The following is a 9,315-nucleotide window of genomic DNA, read 5'->3' on the forward strand; positions in this document are numbered from 1 at the left end:
TGGGTCTGGAAATTCTATCTTTCACTTTTTCCCCTAAAAATGATCTTGTTTAAATTCCACATGTTTTTCCCCCAGGTATGTTATGAAGTAATTCATATAACAATATTGTCCACATTTTTTCCGTATAAAATAGTACTAGACATTGTTTTTGACTCTGCAATCTACTTGTAATTATAATCTGTTTTCAATATTTAAAAATGGTAGGTCTACATATTTTCTATTTATACAATAATGTAAACTCTAAAAGTGCACGGTAAAATGTGTAGGAAAATCTGTAACAAATTTGGCATTCGCATGAAGATATGCAAACATGCAAAATGTGCATCACACATTCACACTTGGCCATAATCATCAAGCTACACGAAATGTTGAAAATTTCTCAGATATTTGTACTCTTCGGATTTAAAAAAATACTACATTGTTATTTTTATCAAGATGGACGGGCGCGGCAACGCGCGCATCCATGATCTAGTTTCTTCTTAAGTTACCCCTAGTCTTCTCTGATTGTGATTGAGAGAATCAAACAGCTGCTCAAAACGCTTGCTAGTCTTCTGCATTCAAAACTACAGATAGTCCTTAGTGCTTACACAACACAATAGTCTTATACACTGCTACAGTTTCTCTCTATATAAATTGGCAATTAATTTTTTTTGAAATGGGGGAAATATCACCCTAGCTTCTGCATCCACGGCTTTTTTATTAGATTGTTCACAACACCTTACAAGAAAAATTACAAAGATCGAATCGAAGCCACCAAAACTAACGACAACTCGCTAATCCTACATCACCGATGAGGGGGGTCAATGAACAGAGCCAACACCCTGACATCACACCAACACGCATCATCAAAAACCGAAGGCCTCGACAAGTCGCCCAATGGCGAGCAGGTGGCACAACCATTAATGAAAACAGTTTCTTATTTGTGAAGTACATGGAAACATTAGTCAAAATAATAAACAGATCTTCAGTAGTATGTCCAATGCCTTCATTATAATCATCATCACTATGAGTAACTCATTTTAAATGATCGCTCAGTACTGCAAATCGACTATATTTTTACCTGATTAGGCAATCTTTCCCAGGAAGCAGACAGTGAAGAGTATGAACCAACTGTAAATACCATAAATTTTGTCCAAACGTTCTAACCAAAAGAGCCAACACATGAATACTATGCAAGTTAAAGGATTTTTTACAAGCTATATTTGCAGACACATGTGGCTGAATCACACAACTTCTCTCCAATCTATTCCCAATCTACCTTTTAGTAAAGCTCAACAAGAATAACCTGGGAAACAAGCAGCCAGGAAAGACAGTCGGCAAAGCCATCGGATCCAACCAAACATTACAAACAACAGCAGAGAAAACTATGGACAACTCGAGTGCTCGACAAACAATCCAGATCTATCAACTCTTGCTACCCAGGAGGCTTGCGTTTCGCTGTTAATCTGCAGGGCATATAGCAAGTTGTACAAGGTGGTGGTCGATGTGGGCACATGCGCCTCAAACACCAACAATTCCGAACAAAGAAGCAAAAAAAAATGTTTACATGATTCTCATTCTCACATTGCCGCGTAGTTCTTCACCGGAGCATTGTCTTCGTCAGCGAACCACGGAAGTTTGAGCGCGGCGGCGGCCGTAAGCCGCCTGTCGGGGTTGCAGGTGAGGAGCCCTTTGAGGACCTTGAAGCCGTCCTCGGACAGCAGCTCCTCGGGGAACAGCTCGCGCAGCCGTCTGCTGTGCCACCGCCCTTTCCGACGCCGACGCTGCTGCTCGCGACGCCACAGCGGCACCCTGCTGGCCACGAACGACGACTCGTGTGGCTTCCACGCCTTCTTCCCCGGAACGCCGAGCACGTCGTAGATCAAACACAGCTGGTCGGAGTCAGACTTCTCGTTGAATAGCGCCTCGCCGGTGAGCAGCTCCGCCATCACGCAGCCGAGCGACCACGCGTCGACGCGCGCGTCGTAGCCCGGCGTCTCCAGCAGCATCTCCGGCGCGCTGTACGTGGTCGTTCCGGCGGCGTAGTACGCGTCGGCGCTGATCTGGCCCCCGCCAACCGACATCGCCGACCCGAAGTCGCCGATCTTGACGTTGCCTGCGCCGTCGACGAGGATGTTCTCTGGCTTGATGTCGCGGTGGACAATGCTATGCTTGTGGATCTCCGCCGCGCCGGATAGAAGCTGTACCATGACTTGGCGCGTTTCGGGCTCCGAGAACGGCCAGCCGGTGCAGGCCATGTGGTCGCGCAGGATGCGGTCCATGGACGGCCCGGCGTGCTCCATGACGAGGGAGTAGTCGTACTCGTTTTCCGTGTCCGGGGCGCGCGCGAGGCCGTGGAGGGCGACGATGGAGGGGTGGCCGAGGCAGGCGGCCATGAGGCAGGCCTCCCGCAGTAGCTCGCCGCCGGAGACGGAGCGGCAGCATTCGTGGATGGCCTTCATGGCGACGGTCTGGCCGGTCGTAAGGTGTCGCGCCTCGGTCACGACAGCGGCCGAACCCTCTCCTATCTTGCCAAGCTTCTCGTAGCAGCAGGTGCTGCGCATGCACCCCGGAGTCTTGTTGCTCGTCCTCTTGCTGTCTCCGGTCGTCGTCCGTTCTGACTCCGAGGCCGCGGCGGTGGCGATGTCGTCGATCATGGCAGAAATTTCTTCGACCTGCCGGGAGCTCATGGGTGTCTCGGCGACGTCGTGCTCGTCGAGCATGGCGCAGATGGAGGCGACCCGGGACGCGATGGTGGCCGTTCCCTCGGCCCCGGCGACGTGCTGGTCCTGGTCGTCGTCAGCAATGTCGCGAGCGGGAAGTGCTACCATGGTTGCGAGGTCGCGTAGGGCAGAGTACTATACAAGTCTTACAACAAGAATGCTAGGCGATGTTGAGAGGGATTCAGACATTATATGGAGGAGGCTCGAGCCGACCAAGTACGATACGAACTCGGAAAGACCCAGCGTAGATCGCAAGCTTACGTGTGTTGGTGCTTCTTTGGAAGGGAACGCCAAAAATGCAAGGGATATTCTGAGTGGGCGGCGACAAACCGAATTGCCAACTCATATTCCAAAACCGGACCCGTCGTTTGTTTGGGCATAATGGACTTTTACGGCCCACGAGCCTCTACTGCATGGAAGGTTTTCCAGGTTGCGCGTCCACTGGGACCCGGCCGCGCGTCGCACTCTTTGTTTTTTTTTTTTTTTTGAATAAGGGGAAGGCCCAGAAGGGCCTAGCTGCTTTCATTCCTGTCGGTGGGGTACAACTTACAGAGGAACCCAAAGAAAAAAACAAAAATACAAAGTAGTCCTCACAGAGATTACAATAAAAGCAATCGGACCCAACATCTCCACCACTGTAACTCGATCTCCAACTCCGGCCACCCTCAGCAGCTCCGGGGCTGTAACCACTTGGAGCAGCGAGAGCGTTGAACGCCGGCTGGAAATCATCGAAGGGCCTCCTCCATGGAGGTTGATCAGATACCTGACGCACCAACAACGTCAAGGCTCGGAGATGCTGCCCGCCAGCACTTTGAGTTGGTCGTTGCAGAAAAGCAACCAAGGATGAACTCCGAAGATTTGCAACACATGATTTCCCCTGATTCCTTTCAGAACTGAAGCCCACCATGCCGAACCTCTCAATCCCCTCGCCACCACGGCAGGCTAGAAGGAGAAGAAGGACAAAGGAATTCCAGCCCAAGAAGAGAATCACCATAGCTCGCTTATTGAAGGCCTCACCAAACCCACCATGCTCGCCCAACTTCCACCTTGAAAGCTTGACACAGAGCTTCACTAGTGAGCGACCGGTGCCGCGGGAGAGCACCAAGACGATGAGCCTCCAGTAGTTGGGGCAGACGACCTTATTGATGGAGATGTCTCGCTCCAAATCCGTCGCAAGCGACAGCTCCTGCCACCATAGCAGGCCAACGAAGAAGATGAAGCAGAGAATGCGCCCGATCCGGCTGATGGGATCCGGCGACCGACTCCAAAACTCCATAAAGGACAAGACACAAACACTAAAACAACTACTATCTACTCTGGCGCTGCTCCATGTCCAGCTCTGTCCGGCTAATCCGGCGGAGAGGACACCGGAGAGGCCCAACTCACAGTGGAAGACTCTCGATCTACTGTTCCTCACTGAGAGAGGAGAGGGGGAGAAAAGAAGCGTTCCACTCTTTGTTATTTGAGGTATGAACATCTGGGATATATGAACTTGCACGTTAGTAGCAAATTAGTACATAAACTTGAAAATGGAGGCAGGGTGGTACACCAACTTGTCAAGCCGTTTGCATATTCATACAAAAGAGTAACATCTGGGATATATGAACTTGGACGTTAGTAGCATATTAGTACACAAACTTGAAAATGGAAGCAGGGTGGTACACCAACTTGTCAAGCGTTTGCATATTCATACAAAAGAGTACGAATGGTGCAACGTTGGATTTTTCATTTTGCAAAACCCCCCTCAGATCGAAGAGATATCGATTTCGTTGCTCGTAGACTGCGATTCGAGAAATTAACAAAAACACCCCAACTAATTGCAATTAATGTTCTGGACCTGGTCGGTTGCCTTGTACTCGCACGTAGTCCACGCCACTTCATCCGTGCTACCATACTCATCGTTCCCCTTTGTTGCACCTCACCTTGGACGTTCCGCGACAACGACCATGGCGGATGATTCGTACGACTGCGCCTGAAAGAAGGATACCCCGAGCAACGATTATAATTTCTAAATCCTTCTCGTCTAAACTCGTTGGTTTTCTCTTGTTCGAGCTCTCGTTCGCCATGGCCATGATCAGATAGGTTTCATGGCGCCACGAGAGGTCACAACAACATAAACGATATTTGGTGACACGACCCTTTCGTCACCGAAAATATGCCCGTGACAAAAATTGACGGTCACGAGGATCGTCACCAAAGCTCTGTCATAGAAAATCAGACGTGACAGTACACAATATTTCCTCATGGAAAATTCTATTTTCGATGACGGTAAAACTTTTGTCAACGAATATGGTTAAAGGTGACACAAATATTTGTCACCCAAAATACGAAATTTGTCACTGGTCCCTGCCAGGGGAGGCTCTTGCGGCCCGTCGTGGGTACAATAGTGGGTTTTGGCCCAGTATTACCAAGATGAAATTGGATTGTAACAGTGTATTTGACCCGTTTAATTTATAGATCTGGCCGGTTCTATCATGTGGGCTAAACAGTTGGCTCACACTTGGTTGGGTTGTCACGGTTAGTCCAGTGCTAACGTGGATGCTGTAGAGTGGGTCATGAAGTCCTTTTGAGTCTATGCTCGAAGTACCCAAACATAGCTTCAACTAGATGATACCCCGCGCGTTGCTGCGGGTATTGTATTAGACATTATGTTATAGTAAAAGTAATAATTCTACTAAATTTACCAAATAAATACATAGGCAAAAAATAACATAAAAATATTTAAAAATTAAACGCTTTACCTTTGCCACACTGGATCATTTTTCTCGTAGATATTCCCTCTAAATTTTTTACTTGACAAAACATGAGAATGTTTGATTTACATGTAGGCCACAAATATTATTGTAGGGTTGGTGTATACTAATTAAATTGACCTGCATAGCTAAATGATTTTTTGAAATAAAATTAAGTCAATTGTCCTTGTTGTAGGTACAGTATGTACAGAAAATTATGGTTAATTAATTGTGTTGAAACCCGCCATAGATCGAGATTTAAGACGTGAGGAGTCACATCTAAAAAAAGAATGAAAAAGTACTTTATAGATAGATAAAAGAACTGAGATCTCCTTACCAATCTCATGGTCATGCATAATTATATACGTAAGACACTAATGAGTTGGCAGACAATGAAACAATGCTTGACGACCAGCACCAGCAACAGGAGGTTCTGCTTGATATATAGACTGTCGAGGTGCATTGGAGTGGAACATAGCTTGGTGCTTTTCTAGCTTAAATATTTTAGCACAACTTGCTTACTTACATTTGAACTGGATCAGAGAGGCTGCTGTTGTCAACTGATTGAGAGCATCTTGGCAGGGACCAACAGATGATGAAATGGCGGAGGATGTTGCCGTGCCCGCGCTTTGCCTCTCCTCAAAATAGAAATCAAACACCCAACGGCATAGAATTGACCTGATGATCAGCTGTGCCAACACGCCTGAAATTTCCATTGCTTTTGTAGGACGGCCACGTGTGGTTCTGCCGATTGATGAATGGAGATGAAATGCGGAAGCAGTGTGAGGCGATGAGTTTTCGATCTTGGAGTAGTCCATCTCGACAGTAGGGATGATAAGAATGTTATGTTGCAATGAAAACTTGGAGAGACAGGTAGCGGCGACAAAAATTACAGTACATCTTCCCATGCTAATTAACACGACTAATAAAATTTGTAGCATGAGAAGTGGAACTGACATTTTATACATTTTTATCACTGCGTTGCGACAAAAATTACAGTACATCTGCCCATGCTAATTAACACGACTAATAAAATTTGTAGCATGAGAAGTGGAACTGACATTTTATACATTTTTATCACTGCGTTGTATATGTAAAATGCCTAGATGAAATGAAAATAAGTACTGCTATATATCAAAAGATGTGTGCACATGAATCATCAATCCTATGAATTAAATAAATCGCAATGCTACTTTTCATAGAACAAATCTGGTACAGTCGTACAAACCATAAAACCACAATGAGAGCACGTTTAATTACCTGCTTCTCTCTATCTTCACATAGATCAGCTCAAAACTGTATTGTGGGCAAAGCCCGTGGCCATGCTTCATCCAAAGTGAACGGATCTACACCAGAATTCTCAAACGTATAGATGAGTGAAGAAGACCATTGAATTGACCGGTGGCTGCTTGAAGAATGACCTCGGATTCAGTTCTTAGTCGTTGTGAAACTGCACGACCACGACGACGACCACACGGATTCGCTTCTTCGTCGTCCTGGAACTGCACGGCTACATCGGCGGCAACTCGGATTTGGTTCTGGAGGATCCTGTCGGTGGTTGCTGCAGTAGAGTTCCTTCCACTAAAAAGGTTTTGCGCTCTAATGCCATGGAGATAGTCGATGCACTGAGATAGAGCACGGAATGATGCGGAGGGAGATAAATAGCGATTGAGCACAAATGACGCGGTGGGTTATGAGGAAGATGAGCAGACATGGGTCTGGTGGTGGGTACGTCCGCAGGTGTAAGGGCAGCCATTAGAGAAGTGAATAGGAGTTTGATTGCCAGGTAATTAAAGAAGATAATGGAGATTGATGGCTTTCGGTTACTATTCAGAGGTACATAAACTGAACATGCGGAGGGACTACATGGGTGTGACAGGAGAGAATCATAAAGTAATTATTTTTGCTGTGTTACGGTGGATGACATGGTGGAGATGATGTGGGAGACTCAAATGACATGGCAAGTTATGATTGGCTAGAGATGCTTGATGAGGTGGATAGGCTTCAGGTAAAGCAAGAACTCGACAACTTCAACCAGTGCGTAAGCCAAACAAGGCTGCCGATATAAAGTTTGTATTCTTAGACCAGGTCTATCATGATAAAATGTTTGAATACCATGTTCATAAGCATGAAGGTAAGATCCTAGGATTCGTCCTATGTGGCTTGGCATTCGCACAAGCTGCGCTCTGCAAGATATTTTCCATATCGACGATATGATAAAAAAAATCGCGACGAACGGCGTTGGTACCCAAAATAAAAGAACTGGGATTAAGAACTCTATAAGACCTCCACATCCCGAGCTAAATTACGTAAAAGTTTTGGTTCACTTATCCACGGTGGCCAAGATAAGTGTACACGTCAGCGATACGGAAAGCACCAAAGTTATCGGTTCCTCAACAAGTTGGCCTGGACTCTGCTGGCCACGGCTCCATGCGCTCGTAGAGTTGTCCTCGCTCCCGTCTGGACTCTGCGTGCGCCCATCATCCTCGACGCCCATAGAATTGAGCCGGATAGTACCTAGCCCCTCCACGGCACGCACGCATGGACGCATTGTGCATCGTCACTCACCGAGAGAGCCAAAGGAGAAGACGTAACGGCTGGCTTATCTCATTATCTGGTCCGGCTATTACGCGTCCCCTCCTTATCTCCCCCCACGACTCCTACTCACTGCACTGTCAACGATCGTCTACTACCACCAATTCTGATCTGCGTTTCGGCCTCCACGTTTGCTCGCCTTCTTGACTCTTGTCTAGGGATACATACACCACATCAGAGTTCAGACCCTGCAACACTTCAAGTCAATCGTACCCTGAATCAAGTTATGGATTTTCTCTATCTATTGAGGTTTGAAATTCACAAACTCTTGTAGTAGCACGAGTCGCTTTGATCGTCACGTCAGCAATGAGTGTGCCATGATGTTATCCGTTCCACCACGTGAGGCTAAACCAGGATAAGATAAAAGGATATATAGATGAACGCGGCGTACGCCTAACAGAATCGTTAACTACTCTCTGGCTAAGACAAATTGAGACGAGAAAGGGACAAACTTCAGTACTAGTAGCAGAGGAAGAAGCCTATTTAATCCCCTCCAGGGCTCATCCCAAACCTTCTCCCTTCTCTTCCTCTCCCCCTGCCTCTCAGATCCCCAGCACCAGTAAAGGTACGTTCTTGGACATGGACGACGACTGGATCACCGCGCGGTACCTGCTCTCCTCCATCCTCGGCCGGAACCCGCTCGTCGTCGACCACGTAGACGACGAGTCCTTCCCCGTCGACCACCCCCGGCCCCCCGCGGAGGAGCCGGCGCCGGCGCCGGCGCGGAAGCCCCCGCCGGCCGTGCGCGCGCCGCCGGGCGTGGCCGGCACCGTCTGCGCGGTGTGCACCGACGAGATCGCCGTCGCCGACGCCGTCGTGCGCCTGCCCTGCGCGCACTGGTACCACGCCGGATGCATCGCGCCCTGGCTCGGGATCCGGAGCACCTGCCCCCTGTGCCGCGCCGAGATGCCGACCCGGGAGGACGACGCCGGCGTGGAAGGCGGCGTCGGCCGCGAGAAGCGTCGGCACGAGGCCGCCGGGACCAGCGTCGCCGGCGCGGCCGTGCGGCGGGAGGCGTCGTACGGGCGCCTCGCCGCCGCTGGAGGCGTGCTTTCCGGGTGATGGGCGCGGCGGAGTACACGCGTGGTGGACCGCGTCGTGTGCCATGTTTTTTTTCTCTCTCCCTCTTTCAGAGCGGTATTCGGTACTCGCTGTACAAATGTAATCCTTACTAATTTTGATGATGATGAAAGGTTCATTAAAGCTCATTCTTGTTACTAGCTCGGCACTTTAACTCAGGCATTAGGATCTGCTGTTTCAAGCAATCGGATAATTTTTGATGATCC

At 48.4% G+C, this 9,315-nt stretch overlaps 2 protein-coding genes across 2 annotated transcripts; one reads left to right on the forward strand and one right to left on the reverse strand.

The window, feature by feature from the left end:
• Positions 1 to 1,559: 1,559 nt before the first annotated feature.
• LOC124656559 (putative cyclin-dependent kinase F-2) lies at positions 1,560 to 2,810 on the reverse strand. The gene has a single exon (XM_047195278.1). The coding sequence runs from the start codon at positions 2,808 to 2,810 to the stop codon at positions 1,560 to 1,562; it is 1,251 nt and encodes a 416-aa protein (XP_047051234.1).
• A 5,635-nt stretch (positions 2,811 to 8,445) lies between these two features.
• LOC124651388 (E3 ubiquitin-protein ligase SIRP1-like) lies at positions 8,446 to 9,091 on the forward strand. Its single transcript, XM_047190481.1, has one exon. The coding sequence runs from the start codon at positions 8,609 to 8,611 to the stop codon at positions 9,089 to 9,091; it is 483 nt and encodes a 160-aa protein (XP_047046437.1). The 5' UTR covers positions 8,446 to 8,608.
• Positions 9,092 to 9,315: the final 224 nt, after the last annotated feature.

The sequence above is a fragment of the Lolium rigidum genome, chromosome 5 (genome assembly GCF_022539505.1).
Source record: "Lolium rigidum isolate FL_2022 chromosome 5, APGP_CSIRO_Lrig_0.1, whole genome shotgun sequence".
Classification (NCBI taxonomy): domain Eukaryota; kingdom Viridiplantae; phylum Streptophyta; class Magnoliopsida; order Poales; family Poaceae; genus Lolium; species Lolium rigidum.